The 26,936-nt window shown below is 43.4% G+C and overlaps 1 protein-coding gene across 1 annotated transcript in view; it reads right to left on the bottom strand.

Moving 5' to 3' along the window:
• Positions 1-26,936, bottom strand: part of CAAP1 (caspase activity and apoptosis inhibitor 1) — a 55,706-nt gene that overhangs the window by 19,586 nt on the left and 9,184 nt on the right. The window contains exons 4-5 of the mRNA XM_069765427.1: positions 23,697-23,775; positions 8,943-9,013 (exon numbers count right to left, since the gene is read on the bottom strand). Coding sequence (XP_069621528.1) covers positions 8,943-9,013; positions 23,697-23,775 — 150 coding nt within the window. The remainder of the gene's footprint in view (positions 1-8,942; positions 9,014-23,696; positions 23,776-26,936) is intronic.

Here is a 26,936-nt window from a genome sequence, read left to right as displayed (position 1 = left end):
GGGAGCCACATGTGGCTCACGGTCCCATGAATTGTGGCTTGCGGATGTCTGTCTGCTTGGTCAATTAGCTCCAGTTCTAGCAAACAGATATGAAGAGAAAATCTGAAAATGGTGAATTTTGTGAGCAGCCCTGCACAGAAGAGCAGATCTGAACCCACATATACTGGTCTCAGGGGTTTTGAGGTGATTTAAGTATGGTACGCTGTAGACAAGATGATACCACCTGTCAGAGGAGATGTTTGAAGCTGGATGTGACAGTGTCTTGGGAGTGCTTTATAGGAGAATACTGAATGGGGGCATTGTGGGAACCTCTGGATCTTAGTATACTGCTTTGGCGTGATTTTTGTGGAAAAGCTTTTTGTTAACCATTATGCCTGTAATGGGGGCTTTGGTTGCCACTACTGTGAGGGGGTGGGAGCTGGATGTGGCTCGCAACCATCTCTTAAGGCTGGATGTGGCTCCCGACCCTCTCTCAAAGCTGAATGTGGCTCTCAAGGTCAGAAACGTTGGGGACATGTGATTTATAGATTCATTCATTTCCTGCATTATTTTGATACATAACTGAGGGGTGTAATTACTATTTTAGCATAATCATGCTATTGAGCTTATGGACATGTTATTTTGGTTAATCCAAAGAGATAAACCTTATAACAATTTTGGTCTATTTTACATGCGTTATTTGATAGGGTATTAACCCATGACAGTATGTTATTAACCCTATATCGTTTTAAAGTCTGAGAAATAGAGATATTTTTTCTTTGCTTATGATATTGCTCACTAATGCGCTTTAGTTATGAATTATCAGGGCCTGCAAAGTAACTAACCCTGATTGAATTTGGTATATCAACCATAAGAGAACTACTTATGCAGGTTTTTGACTAAGCACTTTCAAGCACATTAGCACTTTAGATAATATTGGTGTTGCTGTTTCTTTGTTAGTTCCCCTTAGGGTCTCAAGGGAGAGCCGTCGTTGAGTGAGGGCACCATGTCGAACTTAGGGTGCCAACCTCCGCTTAAGGTAGGGTGAGTAAGGGAAAGATCACCCCCTTCCCAGATTTACTTCTATCCTTTTAGTATTGCTAAGATTGTATTGTTAAGACTTATTTGTCTCTTGACCCTAAGGCTAGGGTCACATTGCGTTAGGGTGGAATAGCAATTGGATAAAACGTAACCTTTAATAGGTATAAGTTAAAAAATAGTAAACATACAACATATAAACCAGGGAGGGACACCCGTGTATCTATGTGACCCTGACCAACACAAAAAGGGGAAGAAAAAAAAACAGAATACAAAAAACACATAAAATACTGACAGTACTGTAGCCTCCAAATACTATTGAGATAATGATCCAAAGTGCCGTTTGACTATACGGCCAACTATTGGTATACTTCAACACCAGATACAATGCTACATATCAATAAGAGCACATATATAAAGTACCTTGTGAACCATACATGGTACATGGATATGTATATCTAGATATATCATAGGTGTATTATCACAAAAAAGGAAGTCAGGCACAACAATACTAATATAGACACCCTGTACTATTACACCGAAAGAATATCTACTTATTACTCATGCTATTGATCATATGCCATGGGCAAAATGTAATATAGCCTAAGGCCCATAGAGTTCAAGGGTAATCAGGTTGTGTAGATATAACGGTGCCGTGTATATTGGGCGCTATAGGCAACTGTCAGTAATTTAGCAGCATATAAGAGGCATGTAATAGACCAAAAGTCACCATATCAAGTAACAAGACCGGGACCACGCTGCCCCATGAACACCTTTCATGAGCATCCCCCTTGTGTATATTGGTGCGGTCTCAATCCTTATGACACAATCTTAGTTGTCATAGAGCGGCACCTAACTGTGCCACTTTTGCATAAGGCACAATTACATGGGTAGATCTCACCCGATGGTGGAGAGAATCATCCTGTCTTTCTCACCCTTTGAGAGACAGGATGATTCTCTCCACCATCGGGTGAGATCTACCCATGTAATTGTGCCTTATGCAAAAGTGGCACAGTTAGGTGCCGCTCTATGACAACTAAGATTGTGTCATAAGGATTGAGACCGCACCAATATACACAAGGGGGATGCTCATGAAAGGTGTTCATGGGGCAGCGTGGTCCCGGTCTTGTTACTTGATATGGTGACTTTTGGTCTATTACATGCCTCTTATATGCTGCTAAATTACTGACAGTTGCCTATAGCGCCCAATATACACGGCACCGTTATATCTACACAACCTGATTACCCTTGAACTCTATGGGCCTTAGGCTATATTACATTTTGCCCATGGCATATGATCAATAGCATGAGTAATAAGTAGATATTCTTTCGGTGTAATAGTACAGGGTGTCTATATTAGTATTGTTGTGCCTGACTTCCTTTTTTGTGATAATACACCTATGATATATCTAGATATACATATCCATGTACCATGTATGGTTCACAAGGTACTTTATATATGTGCTCTATCTGATATGTAGCATTGTATCTGGTGTTGAAGTATACCAATAGTTGGCCGTATAGTCAAACGGCACTTTGGATCATTATCTCAATAGTATTTGGAGGCTACAGTACTGTCAGTATTTTATGTGTTTTTTGTATTCTGTTTTTTTTCTTCCCCTTTTTGTGTTGGTTAGGGTCACATAGATACACGGGTGTCCCTCCCTGGTTTATATGTTGTATGTTTACTATTTTTTAACTTATACCTATTAAAGGTTACGTTTTATCCAATTGCTATTCCACTTTAATATTTTTTTTGGATTTATGCCCAGCTTCTATATATCACATTGCGTTAGGGCAGTCCGTTTAGCGAATAGCGCTACGGACTGCGCTAACGCAATGTCCCAAAAGGGATCGCGTTTGCCGATCCCCGATCTGCGCTAGCGAGGAATGGACCGCGAACGCTGCTTGCAGCGTTCGCGGTCCGTCACTCAAATGACGGCACATCGCTAGCACTAGCGATGCGTTCGCCATTACAATCAATGGCGGCGTTAACAGACTACGTTACACCGCGTTATGCCGCAGTGTAACGTAGTCCGTTTAATGAGTTCACATAACGAAATGTGAACCTAGCCTAATTTAAGGGTAGTTTCACCTAAGAATATTAAAAGTTACATTTTAGGGGTATTATTTTTGTTTTTTGGTTTATACTTTCATTTATACTCCGTTGTTCAATATATTTTGGTATACCCTTTAGTTAAAGGCTCAAAGGGGGGGTTCTGTCAAAACATTCAAAACCAAGTTCAAGTCCCATGGAGGGACCCTGGCCACGGGGACTGGTCTGGATTTAGCACACGCATTAATAAATTTGACCGCCCACTGATTACCGATGAGTTTGTAATTATACAGAACCCCTAAGGCCAACACCTGAACTTTTAAGATACCAACCGCCAGGCCTTGTTCCTGTCCCCTCTGAAGGAACTCCAGGATCTCTCCTAGGGGAACTTTCTCTTCCAGAGTACATCCTGTAGATGACAAGAATTATTTCCAAGTCCTACCGTAAATTTTTGTAGTGACTGGCTTCCTACTATTCCTACTAGTAAGCAAGGTAGAGACCAGGTTCGGAGAAAACCCCTTAGGCTACGGTCACACTATCAGTATTTGGTCAGTATTTCACATCAGTATTTGTAAGCTAAAACCAGGAGTGGGTGATAAATGCAGAAGTGGTGACGTGTTTCTATTGTACTTTTCCTTTGATTGTTCCTCTCCTGGTTTTGGCTGACAAATACTGATGTAAAATACTGACCAAATACTGATAGTGTATTTCTAGCACTGACCTCTCAAGTTCCAGGCTGTTAAGTGCTGCCCAGTTACCTGATTATGGAATACAGGCTCCCGAGCTAGAAGGACCCATGGTTCCGTGACTGACATGTTCCTCAGCCAGAAGAACCACGGCCTCTTGGCCCAAAAGGAGGCAATGAGCACTACTCTTGCCTTGTCCTGCCTGATCTTCCTGAGAACTGCTGGTATCAGACAAATTGGAGGGAAGGCATAGGCCAAGGTGAAGTCCCATCTGATCCGAAAGGCTCATCCAGGGAGCAGAACCATTTTGCTGTTCTGCTGAGTAGCGAAAAGATCTATCTCTGGCCACCCCACCTGGCCACTAACCGCCTGAATATTGATGTTTTGAGGGACCATTGGCTTGTAGAAGTGCAGCTCAAAAAATCTGCTGTTATGAACTTTCCTCTGATGTGAAGAGCAGATAGCAAAAGGATGTTCTCCTACGCAAGGCTGAAAACTCGTTTGGTAATCTGCATTAGGGAACGGGACGGTGTACCCCCCTGATGATTCAGATATGCAACCGTGACCCAATTGGCCGAAAATATTTTAATATGATGACCTTGTAGGAATGGTAGGTGACTCTGCAATGCATTCTCTACCGCCAAGAGCTCCCACATGTTTGAGGAGCCTTCTTTTTCTACCACTGACCACGTTCCCTGAACCAGATGGTTGTCCAGATGCGCTCCCCACCACCTGGGGCTGGCATCTGTGTGACTACCCTGGTGACGTGAAGAAAGCACGGGACCCCCTCCCGAAGGGACCATCTCCAACCACCAGAGGAGCGAATGTATTACCTCCCGAGGCAGTGTCAGTGTACCTCCCAGATACCCCCTTGACTTTCTAACACGTGCCACTGCAACTCTCGAGTGAACTTGGGCCCATTTCACTGCCAAGATACATGAGGTCAGGGACCCCAGGAGGGACATACCGTTCCTGAGGGACATCACCCGAACTTGTATTGACCTGGAGAGAAGACTGAGCAATTTTTCCTTTTTTTGATCCGGTAGACGACACTCCTGCTGTCATGAGTCAAGTAAGAGTCCTAGAAAGATTAGTGTCCTTTGTGGGTCTAACCTTGATTTCTCTAGGTTTAAACACCACCTTAAGCTCTCTAAGATGGTGGCTATGTCTCTCACTTGACTGTGGTAATAAGTAAGGCTACGTTTACATTTGCGTTGTGCGCCGGCGACACAATGCACAACGCAAATAAAAACGCACCAAAACGCACGCAAAAACGCTGCGTTTTGCGACGCATGCGTTGTTTTTTGCAGAAATTTGGACGCAAGAAAAATGCAATTTGTTGCGTTTTCTGCGCCCGACGCTTGCGGCAAAAAAAAACGCATGCGTCGCACAACGCATGTCCATGCGTCCCCCATGTTAAATATAGGGGCGCATGACGCATGCGTCGCCGCTGCGTCGCCCGACGCAAACACGCAAAACGCTAATGTGAACGTAGCCTAAAAGAACGACCCACTATCAGGAAGTCATCCAGGTATGGGATGACCAGTCTGTTCCTTTCTCTGGGGTGGGCCGTAACCTCTTCTATTAACTTTGCGAACACATGCGGGGCTACCACAAGGCCAAAAGGGGAGGGCCCTGTACTGGAAGTGCCTTGTGGTGCCCCCTACTGGCACTGCTACTCAGATACTTTCGGAATGCTACGTGTATTGGCACATGGTAATACGCGTCCTTCAGGTACAGGACGGCCATATAGCAACCAGGAAAGAGCAGTTGTATCACTGATTTTATTGACTATCTTGATTTTTGGAATCTTCAGGAACTTGTTCAGGCCCTTCAGGTTGAAAATCGTTCTGTATGAGTTGTCCGGCTTCTTTATTAGGAACAGGGGAGAATAGAAGCCTTTCCCTTCTTCTCCTGCTGCAACATCCTGCAGAACATTTTTCTCTAAGACGCTTAGTACCTCTGATTCCAGTGCTACTTGCTCTGAGCTGGACAGCCCGTTATGATGAACCTGTTTGGCGGATGTCTCCCGAACTCCAGCTTCAACCCTGCCCTTACCAGGTTGAGAATCCAAGGGCTGGATGATATTTTCTCCCAGGCTGGAAGGAAGAGGGAGAGCCTTTCTCCCACCTGGGGTAGGGAGTAATTTGGAGGGCTTTCTACCACCGTGGGAAGAATTACCAAATAGGAACCTCTTGCCCTTCCTTTGTTGATCCTCCCATCTACTGCGTTCTGTGGATGGTCTATTTCGGCTGTATTTCTTCCTCCGAAAGGACTGCCTGAAGGATGAGAAGGGAGGTTCTGGGAACCCTTTCTTCTTATCAGCAGCTTTTGCTAAGATGCAATCCAAAGCTGAACCAAATAAGTTTCCCTTTTGCCTGTATGTCCCCTGGGCAACCTTATAACTAGACTGCTCACTGGCCTGCATTAGATAATGCGGCAGACCTTGCGGCCAGTCTGGATGAGTCAGCTGATGCATCCGATAAGGAGGCCGCCGGCCCCTTGATTACTGGGAGTGTGGACAAAATGGAGTCTCTAAATAAATTTTCACTCAGCTGGTCGGGACGAGATCTCAATCTGAGCATGCGCCGGCCCTGGCGGCCATTTTCCCGGAGGCCACAGCATTGGAGCAGATTGAGATCTCGCCCCGAGATCTTGGGAGACGAGATCTTTTTCCGAGATCTCAATCTGAGCATGCACCACTCCCGGTGGCTTGAAGGCCACCACATCGCAACAATGGATGTGCGGGGGCCTCTGGGATTTCACAAAATGCCGGGGGAGCCCCCCACACCACAGCCGAATCTTCCCACCAGCCTGGAAAGGGAGTGTAATTGTCGGACCGGGACAGCCGCAGAATCGCCCGACTCCTGCTGCCACCACAGTATTTTTAAGTATATTCTGACTATAAGATGCACCTCCATTTTCCACCAAAATTTTTGGGGAAAAAAGTGCGTCTTTTAGTCCGAACAGTACGTGTCTAGTGTGAAAACCTCTCTAAGACTAAAGCCTAAAGTTATGGGTAGATAGGATCCTGCTGCAATTAAAACTGCCACAGGCTGGTGGATGGAGTGCTATGCCAGAGAGCCAATATACAAATAACAAAAGACTGACTGGCACTTCCACCCTGTGGCAGTTTTAATTGCAGCAGGATCCTAACTAACCATAAATTTAGGTTTCAGTTTTAGAGAGGTTTTCACACTAAATAGGTTCCCAGCAAAACAGGAGATTGCCTTGTCGTTGGTTGCAGGGCATGTATGAACTGGCCAAATTATGTGCAAAGTATCTCCATTTTTTTTTTATTATCTAGATCAGTAATGATATTCATTTTTCATATATTTCATATTTACATGCCTTAGAACTACAGAGTGCAACTTTGTTTGTTACATAGAGATGTCTACTCTTAGTTTGCATCTGTACACTCTGGCACTTCCAAAACAAAAAACTAGTCAGTCTTTTTGTATATGTATATTAGCTCTCTGACCAAGCACTCCACCCTCAAGCCTGTGGCGGTTTTATTTGCAGCAGGATCTTACCTACCCATAAACTTAGGCTTTAGCATTAGAGAGGTATTCACACTATATAGGTTCCCAGCAAAACTGGAGATCGCCTTGTCGTTGGGCATGGATGAATTGGCCAAATTATGTGCTAAGTATCTCCATTTTATTTTATTATCTAGAGCTGTAATGCTATTCATATATTTACATGCTTTAGAACTACAGAGTGCAGCTCTGTTTGTGATGACGTAGGACGCGTCATCCACACGAAACAAGAAAGGAGGATGGAATCGCAAGTATGCTGTAACAGAGGCTTATAGGTGCTGGCAGTACTTTATATGAGGAAAACCTGGTTCCCTTTAAAGGAATTTCAGGAAAAATGTCATAATCGGACACCCAGCAATGAGACACTTCGCAACTAACCTATGGATGGGTGATAAGGTGATACGTTAGAACCCTCTAAGTTACCTGACTAATAAAGAGCTTTTTCCATTACATGAAGAAATCGCTGGTTAAGCTATTCTATAACATATTCCTGTGCAGGAAACAAAAGTGAATGAATTGAGTAGATAATTATTTCTTCCCACTAGAAAGGTTTATAAAGTCAGGCTATTCACAGAAATATGACAATGGCGATAACATGATTAATGACAGAGACATGGGATTGAGAAGAAACAGGAATGGAGTAAATACACTGCATAATGAAGAAGCAGTATAATATGAGGGAACCAAGACAAAATAAGATTCATGAGATAATAAAGGATTAGAGAATACATCATATGCCACTGCTAAACTTTCCATATTCAATTCTGGACTTTTAACACCTTCACAACCACATTGTTTTTTACAGCACCATTCTATCCAAAATAGGATCTCTGTAGTAGTTAAGTAAGAATGCACACCCAATCTAGCCTCAAGACGTCAGTCTTCAACTTTAGGTGGGAGTTCCAGCATTCTTAATAAACAGAGTTACAGTTTAAAGATTAGAAGCCACCTTTATACTGACATTGTCCTATGCTAAACCAATTGATAGTGGAATATAAGTCAGTAGGATCGTCCCTCCTTAGCCGTCTATGAGCATGTAGGTCATAGGAAGCTGAATAAAAGGATACCTTGATATCTGAGGTCTTAATCCAGAGAAATCCACATTTTCCTTATATGTAAATGAGTTTAGGACTATGGGCCGTACATAGATCTGAGTGAGAATCTACCTCCAGAGCTTATTTTACATAAAGGGGGAGTTACCAGTGTGAGATATGTAACGGCAGCTCTTTGCTCTCACTGCAGAGCTGTGTGCGACTAGAACTGACACATCTGCAGGTTCCTTTCACCTTCCATCTCACAGGCAGAGAGGGTTGCCATATTATTACAATTCAGCAGAGCTCAGACAGCTGCAAAAAATGTGTTTGTAAAGGGACAAAGTTCAGTCCTACTGTCCTGTGTTACATGTCTCATGCTGGTAACTCCCTCTCCTGGAGGCAGATTCTCACGCAGCTCAGTGCACGGCCCATAGCCTGGAAAGCTCTGGAATAAGACATCAGATCACAGATATTAAGGTATCATTTTATTCAGCTTCCTACGACCGACATGCCCATATAGAGCTTCGGAGGGACGATCCTGCTGACAGATTCCCTTTAATCTGCTACCACCACTGTTTGCATTATCAGTCAATAAATTAGCTTTACCTACCCGTTTTTGCATCTGCTTCTTCAAATCCTGAATTATCTCTCAAAGAAGAAGATGCTTCTACATTATCATTTCTGAAAGTGAAGCAAATTATTAATACACCCAAAAAATAAATAAATAAAATTGCCGCAAAAAAAGATGCACAAATAAAATGCTGAATCATATTAAAATACAGCATCGGGGTAATTGTGACTAATGGCATCATCTTGAGGCAATCATTATTCCAACATAACTGCATTCTGATTATGAACTCAAAAGCGGGACAGTTGTCCATAGCAATCAGGTAGCAACATTCAAAAATAAAGTGGTGCTATTTGCAACGGCTCCACTTTTCCTTCAAGCGAATGTTAATATGGTCAGGCCTATGAGGCAACGTGTTGCACAACAACAATTCTCGGACAAGTCACAATGCACCTTTTTTAGAGCTATGATTTTAGAGGACAAAATGTTTAGATTGCAGATAAGTCGCATGTGACTTGCATTGAAGCCTATGGCAAGTGAGTCACATTTAACTTGCATTGAAACTGACAGAAAGAAGACAAAACATGAATATATTGTAGACTGGGCTGGGAACATGGCCTACTGTTATACTGTTCCCCCACAGAATGTCATAATGGGAATAATAGTGATGTAATCCTATGCAGATAAATGAATGAAAGAGAAAATGGAGTCATCTAGCCTCATAAAAAAAATAAAAATAAATAAAATACAGAATACTTTATTATTACATTAACTTTTTTTTCTTTTTAACAAAAAAATAGTTTAACAAGAGGTCATAGAATAGACAATATACAGTAAGTAAAAATTAGACAATGAAATCACATCTAATGATTTCCTATAGTGTCGCATTGCAACCTATGAACTCCTACGACACGGAGTTGCCAATGTTTCCAGTTCTGTTGGATTGTGTTGGGAAGTCACACCGGACTCACTCCACAGGCTTCAATGTAAGATAATTGAACAATAAATAGTGTACCAAGAGATCACACACAACAATAGAAGTAAAAGCTAGAGCAGGATGATCCCCGCAAATATAGGGAGATATTACCGTAAGTGCTATGCCCGAATACAAAACCAGTATACTAAAATAACTCATGGAAATATGACAAAATTAGGCCAAGAATATACATAGAATATCCGTAAATACGGGATGCAATGACATACTATCACCATAAAAAGTACAAAATAGTATGACATATAAGGTTAGACATCCTCCATCATTCAATATTCAAAGTGGCAAAAGCATAGGCGGTATATCCTATACCTGCACTGTATACATACCTCCTATGCTTTTGCCACTTAGAATTTTGAATGATGGAGGTTGTCTAACCTTATGGCTGTGAGCACACGTTGCAGATTTGCCTGCAGATTTTTCTGCACTAAATCCGCAACTCTTGGCAGAAAACGCAGGTGCGTTTTTGATGCTTTTTTAATGTGTTTTTGTATGTGTTTTTGAAAGCTAAATAAAGATATATTATTGAAAAAAAAAAAAAAAAAGATTTGTGATGTCATGTCTTTTCTAACCTCCTCTTACATTTGTCCAATCCACACTCCATTACACACAGATAGATAGATAGATAGAAGGAATGAGATAGATAGATAGATGTAGATAGATATATCTATGGATAGATGTATATATGGCAAAAAAGAGGCAGCACTCCATCATTGCAGTATAAAACGTGCAAGATTTAATCAACCCACTGTTCAGTGTATCTATGGATAGATGTAGATATATGGATAGTTGAGCTACTTTAACACATAAGGTTTTTGCAGTCAGGCATAATCCGGCGAGTTTTGAAAAAAAGGGATCCTTTTTTTTTTCCCCCAGATCCTTTTTTTTTCCTCATAGAGTTGTATTAGCGCAGGATTGCGTTTTTTGCTGGATCCGTCAAAAATAACTGTTTCCGGTGGACGGAGAAAACGTACAGAGGAAAGTTTTTTTCTGTCCGGCGAAAAAACACAGCGACGGATCCGGCAAAAAATGTATGAAACAGATGTGAAATGATGAATCCGGCTTCCAAATCTGGTTTTTCATGCATTTTTTCCATTCTCTCTCTCTAAAAAAAAAAAAAAACAGATCAGTTGCATCAGTTTTTCACTATTTGCAACGGATCCGTTTTTTCAAAAATTCCCCGGATCCTGCCTGACAGAAAAAAACTGATGTGTGGAAGTAGCCTAACTATCCATACATCCATCTACATCTATCCATCAGGCAGGATCCGGCGAATTTTTGAAAAAAACGGAATGTATGTTCTGTTGTATGTTGTATGGTATATGCTGCATGTTCTGCTGTATGGTATATGCTGCATGTTCTGCTGCATGTTGTATGTTCTGTCATATGTTGTATGTTCTGTTGTATGTTATATATTTGTGTTTTTTTTTTTACATTCAACACATTAGCCGGATGATGGGACTACTACTGTCCCATCATTGGCTAATGTGTCAATCACTGTCACTGCAGCAGGCATCGTCCGATGGGACTTGTAGTCCCATTGGAAGATGTCTGCACACACACACACCCACACAGACCCCCGGCAGCCAGCACAAACATCCGAGAGCCCTGCACAGACCCGACAGCCCCCGCCCGCACACACATACACGCACAGTCTCCACCCACACACTTCCCTCCTCCCGATCTGCAGCGTTTCACCCGCAGCTGAACCCCGCAGATCTTTTTTACATCTGCGGTTTTGCTGCGGATGTGCCCGACTCAATGCAAGTCTATGGGTGCAGAAACGCTGCAGTTCCGCACAAACAATTGACATGCTGCGGAAAAGACAACGCTGTGTTTCCGCGCGTTTTTTTTCCGCAGCACGTGCACTGCGGATTTGGTTTTCCATAGGTTTACATGGTACTGTACACCGCATGGGAAACTGCTGCAGATCCGCAGCGTCAAAAACTGCTACATGTGAACATGCCCTATATATCCTGATCAAACACAAACTAAAGGGGGCCTTAGCCTTTCCGGATTGTAGAAGGTATTACATGGCAGCAGTACACTAGAGTCCTGGACTTCTTCCATCATTTGGAGGGGAAATTATGGGTCAAACTATAAAGCTAAAGCTCTTACCACTCTCCCATGGTGACTAATTCATCTGTTCCCTCTCCTGGCCTCATGTCATATACAGTGCCTACAAGTAGTATTCAACCCCCTGCAGATTTAGCAGGTTTAATAAGATGCAAATAAGTTAGAGCCTTCAAACTTCAAACAAGAGCAGGATTTATTAACAGATGCATAAATCTTACAAACCAAAAAGTTTTGTTGCTCAGTTAAATTTTTATAAATTTTAAACATAAAAGTGTGGGTCAATTATTATTCAACCCCTAGGATTAATATTTTGTGGAATAACATTTGTTTGCAATTACAGCTAATAATCGTCTTTTATAAGACCTGATCAGGCCGGCACAGGTCTCTGGAGTTATCTTGGCCCACTCATCCATGCAGATCTTCTCCAAGTTATCTAGGTTCTTTGGGTGTCTCATGTGGACTTTAATCTTGAGCTCCTTCCACAAGTTTTCAATTGGGTTAAGATCAGGAGACTGACTAGGCCACTGCAACACCTTGATTTTTGCCTCTTGAACCAGGCCTTGGTTTTCTTGGCTGTGGGCTTTGGGTCGTTGCCTTGTTGGAAGATGAAATGACGACCCATCTTAAGATCCTTGATGGAGGAGCGGAGGTTCTTGGCCAAAATCTCCAGGTAGGCCGTGCTATCCATCTTCCCATGGATGCGGACCAGATGGCCAGGCCCCTTGGCTGAGAAACAGCCCCACAGCATGATGCTGCCACCACCATGCTTGACTGTAGGGATGGTATTCTTGGGGTCGTATGCAGTGCCATCCAGTCTCCAAACGTCACGTGTGTGGTTGGCACCAAAGATCTTGATCTCATCAGACCAGAGAACCTTGAACCAGTCAGTCTCAGAGTCCTCCAAGTGATCATGAGCAAACTGTAGACGAGCCTTGACATGACGCTTTGAAAGTAAAGGTACCTTACGGGCTCATCTGGAATGGAGACCATTGCGGTGGAGTACGTTACTTATGGTATTGACTGAAACCAATGTCCCCACTGCCATGAGATCTTCCCGGAGCTCCTTCCTTGTTGTCCTTGGGTTAGCCTTGACTCTTCGGACAAGCCTGGCCTCGGCACGGGAGGAAACTTTCAAAGGCTGTCCAGGCCGTGGAAGGCTAACAGTAGTTCCATAAGCCTTCCACTTCCGGATGATGCTCCCAACAGTGGAGACAGGTAGGCCCAACTCCTTGGAAAGGGTTTTGTACCCCTTGCCAGCCTTGTGACCCTCCACGATCTTGTCTCTGATGGCCTTGGAATGCTCCTTTGTCTTTCCCATGTTGACCAAGTATGAGTGCTGTTCACAAGTTTGGGGAGGGTCTTAAATAGTCAGAAAAGGCTGGAAAAAGAGATAATTAATCCAAACATGTGAGGCTCATTGTTCTTTGTGCCTGAACTACTTCTTAATACTTTAGGGGAACCAAACAGAATTCTGGTGGGTTGAGGGGTTGAATAATAAATGACCCTCTGAAAAGACTTTTCACAATTTAAAAAAAAAAAAAAAAATAAAGAAAGAAATAACATTCTTTTTTGCTGCAGTGCATTTCACACCTCCAGGCTGATCTACAGTCCAAATGTCACAATGCCAAGTTAATTCCAAATGTGTAAACCTGCTAAATCTGCAGGGGGTTGAATACTACTTGTAGGCACTGTAGTACCTATGCCACTGTTCTGGCTTTGAGATCCCATTAAAAAAAAAAAAAAAAAAAAAGTTTATCCTTAGTCGACCGCCAGGGCCCTTTGCTCCTGATTTCAGATAATCTGATTTCCCACCAGGCCTATCTGCAAAAAGATTTCTCAGTTCAAACAAATCCCATCTGATATTCTTCTCTCATGTCATCTCCAATACTTTGCTGCTCCCCCTCAATGACTTGCTACAGGGAAGATCTGCTTCCCAGAAGGTTAATTCTGAATATAGTCACTGAATATAGTCACAACTATGAAGAAGTGCGAACATCTTTATAGAGATCTCACAAAGTTTGAAAACCTGTGCCCATCATTGTCACCCCCTACACACTCCATCTCCCAAATCTATAACCTCCTCATTACCCAATACCTGACAATAGGCCTGCATTTTGCGCTGCATGGGAAAGGGAACTGGGGAAGTCCTTCTCTGACTCACAATGGGACAAGTGTTTCTTCCTAATTCATAAAACCGCAACTGGGTCCAAGGCTCAGGAAACCTCCTTCAAAATTACCCCTAGATGGTACCAGGTACTGGCAGACCTCCAGAGATGGTACCCAGTGGTCTCAGACAGATGTTGGAGGTGTGGGGAGGGGGAGTTGACAATGTCACACATATGGTGGAGATGCCCTACAATAAATACAATTTGGGCAAAGGTGGTTCCCTTGATTGAGACAATAACTGGTCTGCTTACCCCCAATACACCAGAAGCCCTCCTCCTATCAGTGTCACCAATAATTCAACACATGTGTAAAAGGTCGTCAATAGGCTACCTAATACAGGCGGCACTACTCCACCCACTGTGGAGGAATGGTTTGCGGAGATCTCTCTCCCCAACAGGATGGAGCATCAGATTGCCCTGTCACCAGCTGATGTTGATAGATACTGTGTGATTTGGAGGAACTGGATGCATTTCCAAAACGGACGTCTACCATCTGACCCCCAACAAAGATTATCCGGGCTATCATCAGAACAGTGTTCATAATCACACTATTGACTGGGTGACCTGTCATGGTCCGCTCACTCTCTCTGTCTGTCTTTCATATGGAAAAACACATTCTTGATCGGGATATTGATGGAAAATCCTCCCTATACCCCCGATGTACTGTAGTTATGCATAGATTTATCGCTATATTTTACCCCCTGTACTATTTGTATTGGATTTTCTTGTACTTTCTAAATACAAAAATAAAGTTGAAAAAAGGGGTTGTTAAAATGAGAACACAAATGCACAAATATAAAGGAAAGAAAAACGAAAACATTTTTTTCCAATACATGATCTCCTGTAAGTATGTGAGCCTGTAACACACGCCTGGCCTTTCTACGCTGAACACCACTTTTTAGTTGCTCCATTACGAGAACTATCATTTCTATTACAGTAAAATGGGCAATAACTTGCACAGGAAGCCATCACTTGCACACAAACGGAGATGGAACAGAGGAAACATGACCGCCTGCTCCTTAGGTCCCAGGAGAGGCATTTTGTATACACTATTCCATACTTTAAAACTTGCAATAGTCATTTAGTTTATGCTTTGTGGAATAAACATGGAATAGTAAAAAACAAGGCTTGTAGAGCCATCTACTGGCGGAGCCTTCCGTGCTTCGGATGGATTCCAGGTTTCTACGTATGGATTACTTTGAGTATATATCTATAAATTGTTGGTCTGCTGCATATAAGTAGAGAAAAATAGATGATATTTAAAGCGATTCTCCACTACTTTTACACTGATGACCTATCGTTGGGGAAGGTCATCAATGTCTGATCAGCCAGGGTCCAACACCCCTGCATATCAGCTGTTACCGGTGGCAGCGGCCACCAGTACACAATTACTGAACTCAGTCTACTGGTCATGTAGTGCAGCAGGGTATTACACATCCGCCTCCTATTCAAATCAATAGGACCCAGTGGCAGCCTAAGTATACAGAGCAGCTTGGTAAGTGAGCACTTCCGGCACCGCCGCCTATACCCGATGATCTGCAGGAGTGCTGGGTGTCAGACCCTGGCCAATCAGACATTGATGACCTACCCCAACGATAGGTCATCAGTGTAAAAGTAATGGAGAACCTCTTTAACCCCAATTTTGACCTTAATGACCAGGCCAATTTTTACAATTCTGACCACTGTCACTTTATGAGGTAATAAATCTGGAACGCTTCAACGGATCCCAGTGATTCTGAGACTGTTGTTTTGTGACAAATTGTATTTCATGCTAGTGGTGAAATTCCTTCGATATGACTTGCGTTTATTTATGAAAAAAAAACAAAATTTGGCAAAAATTTTGAAAATGTTGCATTTATCAAACCTTTGTGGCCTAAAATAAGAGATATGTCACACAAAATAGCAAATAAATAACATTTCCCACATGTCTACTTTACATCAGCACAATTTTGAAAACATTTTTTTTTGTTATGACTTTATATGGGTTAAAAGTTGACCAGCAATTTCTCATTTTTCCAATAAAATTTACAAAACCATTTTTTGGGAGAGACCACCTTACATTTGTAGTGCGTTTGGGGGGTCAATATGACAGACAATACTCAAAAGTGACACCATTCTAAAAACTGCACCCCTCAAGGTGCTCAAAACCACATTAAAGACGTTTATTAATCCTTGAGATGCTTCACGACAACTAAAGCAATGTGGAAGGAAAAAATGAACATTTTACTTTTTTCACAAAAAAATTACTTTAAACACAAACTTTTTTATTTTCACAAGGGTATCAGGAGAAAGTGGACCATGTCACATTTGGAGACCCCCTGATGTACCTAAACAGTGGAAATACCCCAATTCTAACTCCAACCCTAACACAGCCCTAACCCTAATCCCAACCACCATAAACCTAACCACAACCTTAACCTCAACTGCAACCCCAATACAACCGCAATCCCAACACCGCAAACCCAACACCGCAACACCACAACTGCAGCCCCAACACCACAACCGCAACACCACAACCGCAACCCCAACACCACAGCCCCAACACCACAACCCCAACACCACAACCGCAACACCACAGCCCCAACACCACAACCGCAACCCCGACACCGCAGCCCCGACACCGCAACCCCGACACCGCAACCCCGACACCGCAACCCCGACACCGCAGCCCCGACACCGCAGCCCCGACACCACAGCCCCGACACCACAGCCCCGACACCACAGCCCCGACACCACAGCCCCGACACCACAGCCCCGACACCACAGCCCCGACACCACAGCCCCGACACCACAACCCCAACACCACAGCCCTAACATCACAACCGCAACCCCAACACCACAGCCCTAACACCACAACCGCAACCCCAACACCACAACCCTAACACCACAACCGCAACCCCAACACCACAACAGTAACCCGTCACAACCCTATCCCTAGCTGCAACCCTAACCAAACCCTAACCGCAAAGAACTGAAAAAAAATACAATTTTATTATTCTTACCTAACTAAAGGGGTGACAAAGGGGGGTTTGATTTACTATTTTTTTTATTTTGATCACTGTGAGAGACCCTATCACAGTGATCAAAATGAACCAATAGGAAAAATGTCATATTGTTGCTGGGTACCGGACGGCAGATCTTGGTGGGTGCACTTCCAGGAATAAGACACTAAGGGCCAAGGGACGGAGGCGGAGAGTCTGGGGATGGCGAAGGTATCAGGGGGGTTGCTGGGGACCGCATTTATCTCATCTGGTGTGCTAGATCATATCAGAGGAGAGAAAGATGAATGGAAAATCTGACTTTTTTTTTTGCGATCGCCGTTGTTCAGTGAATAATGGTGATCACAAGACTGGGGATGGTAAAAACCCATCTAGAATCATGTTCTCCGGGGTCTCAGCTACACCCAGTTCAGGACTCCCCAAAATGAACCTGTCACTACGTTTTTACACATGGAAGTAGTGGTTTGGTCATAAAGGCACTCAATGGAGCAAATTACCACTTTCAGTTACTGGAAGGATAAATCTAGTTAAAATGATTCTACTCCCTACATTTAGCGATCTATTTCAACACAGTGGGGTACCCATACCCATGTCCTTCTTTTCAACTCTTAACTCATTAAACACTGGATTTATCTGGGGAAACTCTAGGCCTAAACTTAAATTGTCTACCCTACAAAGGGCCAAAAAGCAAGGTGGGGCAGCGCTACCAGACTTCTTTTTATACTACCTAGCGGGACAGCTTAGGGCAATTGACTCATGGATGCCAGATACTCCTCTGCCTAACTCAGAGAATCACTTGGCGCAAGCAGTGGGGGCAAAATCTTTATTGGGATTTCTACAAACAGATAACCAAAACATTCCTAGGATGTTACCCCTCCTTAAGCTTGCCCGCATAATCTGGAGACAAACTAAAAGAGTAGTTGATTTCACTGAGGTTGTGAACTTCCGTTCTCTATAGTAACATCCCTCCTCTGCTTTCTGGGGCTCCAGAAATGTAACGAAAGTAAAAGACAAACAAAATATTCTAATGTCTTTTGAACAGATACAGACTCAGTACGCAGTCCCTAGAGCTCAATTCTTCAGGTACCTACATCTTAGGTCAGCGATCCAATCCCACAAAGGGACAAGCACGCAGATATCTTCTCTCCTGCTGATTGGCATACTTAAATCACAGGGACCACAAGGTCTTATCTCCACTCTATACACCAATCTACTGTCAGCAAACATGGACTCTACTCCTTTGGCGGTTAACGGAAAATGGCAGCTCTTGATCCCTAACATTCAGGAGGACGACTGGGAGGAGATGCTGGAGTTCTCAATCAAGGTTTTCCCATCAGCTAACAACAAAATGACCCAATTATACATTGCTCAAAAAAATAAAGGGAGTTAAAAATCCCACATCCTAAATATCACTGAATTACATATTCCAGTTGTAAATCTTTATTCATTACATTGTGGAAAGTGTTGAGAATGATAAAACATAAAAATGATCAACGTAAATCACAACTAATATCCCACGGAGGTCTGGAGTTGGAATGATGCTCACACTCAAAGTGGAAAATTAAGTTACAGGCTGATCCAACTTCAAAAGGAAATGCCTCAACACAAGGAAATGATGCTCAGTAGTGTGTGTGGCCTCTACGTGCCTGTATGACTCCCTACAATGCCTGGGCATGCTCCTGATGAGGCGGTGGATGGTCTCCTGAGGGGCCTCCCCCCGGAACTCCTTCCTCCAACTCCTGGACAGTCTGTGGTGCAACGTGGCGTTGGTGGATGGTGCGAGACATGATGTCCCTGATGTGTTCAATCGGATTCAGGTCTGGGGAAAGGGTGGGCCAGTCCATAGCTTCAATGCCTTCATCTTGCAGGAACTGCTGACACACTCCAGCCACATGAGATCTGGCATTGTCCTGCATTAGGAGGAAACCAGGGCCAACCGCAAAAGCATATGGTCTCACAAGGGATCTGAGGATCTCATCTCAGTACCTAATGGCAGTCAGGCTACCTCTGGCGAGCACATGAAGGGCTGTGCAGCCCTCCAAAGAAATGCCACCCCACACCATTACTGACCCACTGCCAAAGCGGTCATGCTGAAGGATGTTACAGGCAGCAGATCGCTCTCCACGGCGTCCCCAGACTCTTTCACGTCTGTCACATGTTCTCAGTGTGAACCTGCTTTCATCTGTGAAGAGCACAGGGCACCAGTGGCGAATTTGCCAATCTTGGTGCTCTGTGGCAAATGCCAAGCGTCCTGCACGGTGTTGGGCTGTGAGCACAACCCCCATCTGTGGACGTCGGGCACTTAGACAATCCTCATGAAGTCGGTTTCTAACAGTTTGTGGAGACACATACACATTTGTGGCCTGCTGGAGGTCATTTTGAAGGGTGGTGACTCGGGCAGGATGCTGTACCGTCCTGATGACTCGAAGTAACACAAAGAGAAACATTTTTAAAGGGAATGTCTTCTACTGGACGACCCAAGCCTAATTATTTCAGGACCCACTAGTAACTGTGCATACTCGCCTACTACGGTAGTGTCAGTTCAGTGATGTCAGGCCGATGTTCCTGTAGAGCGACATTACATTGCTATGTCAGTGCCTGGTGCAGGTAATGAGAGGTTGCTGTTTCAGTTCATCAATAGTCCATCAAGGGGAATGTCCACTTCTGACAAAATGGTCAAGGCTGCAGCAAGCATGTGACGTCACCATGTCACTCTCCAGGAACAGCGGTGTAGACATCATTGGAATGCCGCCAAGAGAGGTTAGTATAGACCGATTTTAGAAATGAATTAAGCTGAGGTTGATCAGTAGTGTACAACACCTTTAAAGGGAACCTAGACCACCTAAGCTTTATTCCTACCGCCTAACAAGCCCCTTTATGTGGCTTAGTGATTGAGGAATAACTATAAAAGTAAAGGTACCGTCACACAACGATATCGTTAACGATATCGTTGCTTTTTGTGACGTAGCAACGATATCGTTAAAGAAATCGTTATGTGTGACAGCGACCAACAATCAGGCCCCTGCTGGGAGATCGTTGGTCGCTGGGGAAAGTTCAGAACTTTATTTCATCTCTGGATCTCCCGCTGACATCGCTGAATCGGCGTGTGTGACGCCGATTCAGCGATGTCTTCACTGGTAACCAGGGTAAACATCGGGTTACCAAGCGCAGGGCCGCGCTTAGTAACCCGATGTTTACCCTGGTTACCCTTGTAAATGTAAAAAAACAAACACAACATACTTACATTCCGGTGTCTGGTCACGTCCCTCGCCTTCAGCTTCCCTCACTGACTGAGCGCCGGCCGGCCGTAAAGCAAGAGCACAGCGGTGACGTCACCGCTGTGCTTTACAGCCGGCGCTTACACAGTGCAGGAAGCTGAAGGTGAGGGACGTGACCAGACACCCGAATGTAAGTATGTATTGTTTGTTTTTTTTACATTTACACTGGTAACCAGGGTAAACATCGGGTTACTAAGCGCGGCCCTGCGCTTAGTAACCCGATGTTTACCCTGGTTACCCGGGGACTTCGGGATCGTTGGTCGCTGGAGAGCTGTCTGTGTGACAGCTCTCCAGCGACGCTGCAGCGATCGGCATCGTTGTCTAGATCGCTGCAGCGTCGCTAAGTATGACGGTACCTTAACCCCTTTCTGACCTCGGACGGGATAGTACGTCCGAGGTCAGATCCCCTGCTTTGATGCGGGCTCCGGCGGTGAGCCCGCATCAAAGCCGGGACATGTCAGCTGTTTTGAACAGCTGACATGTGCCCGTAATAGGTGCGAGCAGAATCGCGATCTGCCCGCGCCTATTAACTAGTTAAATGCCGCTGTCAAACGCAGACAGCGGCATTTAACTACCGCTTCCGGCCGGGCGGCTGGAAATGACGTCATCGCCGACCCCCGTCACATGATCGGGGGTCGGCGATGCTTCAGAATTGTAACCATAGAGGTCCTTGGGACCTCTATGGTTACTGATCGCCGGCAGCTGTGAGCGCCACCCTGTGGTCGGCGCTCACAGCACACCTGATTTTCAGCTACATAGCAGCGAACAGCAGATCGCTGCTATGTAGCAGAGGCGATCGTGCTGTGCCTGCTTCTAGCCTCCCATGGAGGCTATTGAAGCATGGCAAAAGTAAAAAAATAAAAGTTAAAAAAAATGTGAAAAAAATAAAAAAAATATAAAAGTTTAAATCACCCCCCTTTCGCCCCAATCAAAATAAATCAATAAAAAAAAATATCCAATCTACACATATTTGGTATCGCCCCACTCAGAATCGCCCGATCTATCAACTAAAAAAAAGCATTAACCTGATCGCTAAACAGCGTAGCAAGAAAAAAATTAGAAACGCCAGAATTACGTTTTTTTGGTCGCCGCGACATTGCATTAAAATGCAATAACGGGCGATCAAAAGAACGTATCTGCACCAAAATGCTATCACTAAAAACGTCATCTCGGCACGCAAAAAATAAGCCCTCAACCGACCCCAGATCATGAAAAATGGAGATGCTACAAGTATCGGAAAATGGCGCAATTTTTTTTTTTTTTTGTTGCAAAGTTTGGAATTTTTTTTCACCATTTAGGTAAAAAAATAACCTAGTCATGTTAGGTGTCTATGAACTCGTATTGACCTGGAGAATCATAATGGCAGGTCAGTTTTAGCATTTAGTGAACCTAGCACAAAAGCCAAGCAAAAAACAAGTGTGGGATTGCACTTTTTTTTTCAATTTCACCACACTTGGAATTTTTTTCCCGTTTTCTAGTACACGACATGCTAAAACCAATGATGTCGTTCAAAAGTACAACTCGTCCCGCAAAAAATAAGCCCTCACATGGCCAAATTGACGGAAAAATAAAAAAGTTATGGCTCTGGGAAGGAGAGGAGTGAAAAACGAACACGGAAAAACGAAAAATCCCAAGGTCATGAAGGGGTTAACTTTAAAACTGCTCTCACACTATGCAAGTTAGTGGGTGACTAATCCGGTGGGAGCACGGGACGGGGGCGGTTATTTCCTTGGACTAATCGCCCCCATCATGTAAGCATGCCCTTGTGGCTGGAGGTGACATTATTTCCAAGAGTGTCATCACCAACATCTCCCTGGGAATATGCTGCATAGCTGGGGGGTCATGGTGCGCTCCCAGGCAACAGAATGTAGTGGAAGCTTTGCAAAGAGCTGACAGAGATATTGGTCAACACAGGTTTAGGAGACAAGAATAAGCCCTCCACATTTTATTGGGGGGGATTCAGGCATTTGAGAAGGGGTGGTCCAAGTAGTGGAAATGACTTAAAGGTGACCTCAGTAGAGTTTTTGCTCATATTTTATTGCTGCTACTTTCAAATATTCAATTTTTTTGTCAATTATTTTTAAATAATTTGCCGTAAGAACCTTATAATTTTGTGCTAATTTTTAGGGTATTTACCAAGAGGATGTTCCTCACAAGGTAACAATGTAGAGTAGACACCCCCAGAGAATCCCGTAAACACTGTCACCTTTGTAATGACCACAACATTTTTTCTCTCTCTAAAAACGATAAATTGTTGTTAATATGAGAATATACATTTAGTACAAGGCTTCCAGGTACAATGGCAGGACCCAGTGAACCCCATATCCAATATACTCGATGTGAGGAACTGGTCACTTACTAAAGACTATTGGACCAAAGCCCGTAGAGTGGGGTCCACAGCTCTACGGGATGCAGACTTTTCCAGCACAGAGCACCGGTTGCATTGATATGGTTGTGTTTTTTTAACATATTTTCTTGCTGTACTTTATTCGTGATTTGTTGCTTGTCAGTTCATCCTCAGGAATCAATGTTTCCATTCCAGCAACTAGGCCCGTTGTGTGGATGGGGATAGTAGACACTGGGGAGCCATCACAATAGGGGCCTCACATGCAGTCACAGGTGATGGGCTTATGGAACATGCTTAATTCTTTAAGCTTAAGGCAAATGTTTAAGTGGGAGGGAGAAAGACGTCACATGGTTTGTCAGGCATTTGGAAAAGTGACGTAGAAGGGATAGCATCGAGGATGACGTTCTGGAGCACATGGATGGATGGCCGATGGAGTTTTGGAGATCGGTTGCAGATTGGGCTGAACACACATGCTACTGTTGAGGGCTTTGTTGTCTGGATTTCAAGAACTTTCTTAACTGGAACTGTTGCTGCTGGGCACATGAGCTTTGATTGTGTTACCTATCATCTGATGGAGTGTGAACTGTGACTACAGACTATACTGTCGGGAGATACGAAATCTGTGGGCTAACCAAAAGTTGGAAGAATGAATACAGGGGCAGTGGGACTACCAACCTCGGGAGATCTTGTGGACTGGGGGCAATGTATTTTGGCCATATACCGGGAGTTATTGTAAAACAATGGACATAAGGAATACAACTAGTTGCATCGTTAACCTGCCTAGGTGATTATTATAACCCACAACCTCATATCTTCACACTCGAGTTTCAGGTTTCTGTCATTTTGATGGAAAAAAACAACAGAACCTGACACTATGCGCATGTGAACAGCCTTACATATTGTTATGCATGCTCTCTAAATACGTCCAGAAACTACTTACTGACTGGAGAGTCCCAGTTTGGCTTTTGCTGCATGTCCTTCATTTTCTTCTTCTGTGTTAAAATCTACCCCATGATCTCCTAGACAAAGTAGTAATAAACAATAGAGATTAGGTGTGAAATAAATTCTCCCAATTGTTAAGCGTTATGTACACTGAATAAAATAAGTATTTAATACACTGCTGATTTTGAAAGTTTTCCCACCTACTAAGAATGGAGAGGTCTGTAATTTTTATCGTAGGTACACTTCAACTGTGAGAGTCAGAATCTAAAAGTAAAACTGGAAAAAATCACATTGTATTTTTACAGTTGCATTTTATTGCATGAAATTAAGTATTTGATACAATAGAAAAACAGAACTTAACATTTGGTACAGAAACCTTTGTTTGCAATTACAGAGGTCAGACGTTTCCTGTAGATCTTGACCAAGTTTGCACACACTGCAGTAGGGATTGTGGCCCATTCCTCCATACAGATCTTCTCCAGATCTTTCAGGTTTCAGGGCTGGCAGGTTTCATTGAGTTTCAGCTCCCTTCAAAGATTTTCTATTGGGGTCAGGTCTGAAGACTGGGACTGGCTAGGCCACTCAAGGACCTTGAAATTCTTCTTACTGACCTACTCCTTAGATGCCCTGGCTGTGTGTTTCGGGTCATGGTCATGCTGGAAGATCCAGCCACAACCCATCTTCAATGGTTTTACTGAGGGAAAGTGGGTTGTTGGCAAAAGTCTTGCAATAGATGACCCCATCCTTCCTTCAATACAGTGCAGTTGTCCTGTCCCCTTTGCAGAAAAGCACCCCCAAAGTATGATTTTTCCCGCCACCATGCTTCACAGTTGGGACATTGCTCTTGGGGTTGTACTCATCCTTCTTCAAACACGGCGAGTGCAGTGGATAGCAAAAAGTTCTATTTTGCTCTCATCTAATCACATGACCCTTCTCCCATGTCTCCTCTTGATCATCCAGATGGTCATTGGTGAACTTCAAATAGGACTGGACATGTGCCGGTGTGAGCAGGGGGACCTTGCATGCCCTGCAGGATTTTAATCCATGAAGGTGTAGTGTATTACAAACAGTAATGTTTGAGACTGTGGTCCCAGTTCTCTTCAGGTCAATAACCAGGTCCTCCTGTGTAGTTCTGGGCCGATTCCTGACCTTTCTCAAAATTGTCCTTACCCTAAGAGGCGAGATCTTGCATGGAGCCCCAGACTGAGGAAGATTGGCAATCATTTTGTGTTTCTTCCATTTTCTAATAATTGTGCCAACAGTTCTTACCTTCTCACCAAGCTGCTTGCCTGTTGTCTTGTAGCACATCCCCGCCTTCTGCAGGTCTACAATTTTGTCCCTGGTGTCCTTAGACAGCTCTTTGGTCTTGGCCATGGTGAAAAAGATTGGCAGTGTAATTGATTGAGTGAGTGAACTGTTGTCTTTCAAAAAGGTAATGGGGTCAAACAAGTACAATTAATACAGGTAATGAGTGCAGAGTAGGAGGACTTCTTAAAGAAAAACTAGCAGGTCTGTGAGAGCCAGAATTCTTGCTGGTTGGTAGGTGATCAAATATTTAATTCATGCAATAAAATACAGTTTCATTATGTAAAAATCATACAATGATTTTCTGTTTTTCATTCTTAGATTTTATATCTCACAGATGAAGTGTACCTATGATAAAAATTACAGACCTCTCCATTCTTAGTAGGTGGGAAAACTTGCATAATCTGCAGTGTATCATATACTTATTTCCCCCACTGTAACTATTGATGGCGGTCAAGGAGTTTGTGCTTAGAACAGTGAAAATGGCATACTATACACCAATGTTTCACAACGTCCATAAGATCCTGCTCAAGTAAAAGTTATAAAGCACCCCAAAGGCCAAGATAACACACAGTGCTCAAAAAAAAACTTCCGATACTACACTAATACATTATTTTAGAGATTTCTTAGTCCACATGAGACGGGTGTACTAGAAAAAAAAAAAAAAAAGTGTGAATTGGCATTAAAAAAAGCATTCAGAGTTCAAACTAACGTGTGAGAGATCATGAGTCCAATTTTTGACCATTGAACAGAGAAGTGGACATTGTGGATCTGTTAATCAGGCTAAGTGGCTGGATATTATTACATTTCGTAAAGAGATGTACAGCCATTATCACATGAATCTTAAAAGTATACACACCTTTCTTAACAGGTCTAGGTTTTATTGCAATCTAGCGGCGACCAAAAAAACATAATATTTGACGTTTTGAATATTTTTCTCGTTACGTCATTTAGCGATCGGATTCATTCTTTATTTTAGATTGATAGATCAGGCGATTCTAAATGCGGCAATACCAAATATGTGTATGTTTGATTTTTTTTATTGTTTTATTTTGAATGGAGAGAAAGGGGGTGATTTGGACTTTTATATATATATATATATATATATATATTTTTTTTTAAACTTTTTTTTTTTTTACTTTTTGCATGCTTCAATAGTCTCCATGGGAGACTAGAAGCTGCACTACTTTGATCAGCTCTGCTGCACACAGGCGATGAGCGAATCGTCTGTATGTAACAGAAAGGCACAGATTACTGGTTCAGAAATCTGGCTGTCCATAGCAGGATTCAAGAAAACAATTGCAATTCTAAATGGCGCACATTTAAGAGGGGCGCACCTTTTTAAAATGAATCCATCAGCAGGTTTTTGCTACACAATCTGAGAGCATCACAATATTGTAGCACTGACTTAACCCTTTCCGACATTGGGCATAATACACCCTCAAAGAGAGGAATCCCTCTCTTTGATGTGGGCTCCGGTGCTGAGCCCACATCTTTCCCAGGACATGCGAGTTGTTTTGAACAGCTGGCATGTGCCTCTAACAGCCGTGGGTGGAATCGCGATCCACCCACGGCTGTTAACCCATTAAATGCCGCTGTCAATCTCTGAATACATTTAACTCGCACTTCCGCTAAGCACACTACAAATCTCGCCCATCGTTGACCCAGTCGCGTGATCACGGGTCACCGATGGGTTGGCATGACAATCAGAAGTCTCCAGTAGACCTCTATGGTTGTCATAGCCGGGCCGGATTGCTATGAAGGCTTGCCCGTGGTCGGCACTCATAGCAAGTGAGCATTTTTAAAGGGTACAACAGCTCAGGTTACCTTTACTAGAGATGAGGGGATATGTTCGGCTCCCTCCTTATTCGTGAAGCTATAGCGCTTACCGAATAAGCTGCAGAGGGAACCCGGCTTCCTGGATCGCTCCGGC

Source organism: Ranitomeya imitator, chromosome 1, assembly GCF_032444005.1.
Source record: "Ranitomeya imitator isolate aRanImi1 chromosome 1, aRanImi1.pri, whole genome shotgun sequence".
Classification (NCBI taxonomy): Eukaryota; Metazoa; Chordata; class Amphibia; order Anura; family Dendrobatidae; genus Ranitomeya; species Ranitomeya imitator.
This window is presented reverse-complemented; position numbering and strand designations above follow the sequence as displayed.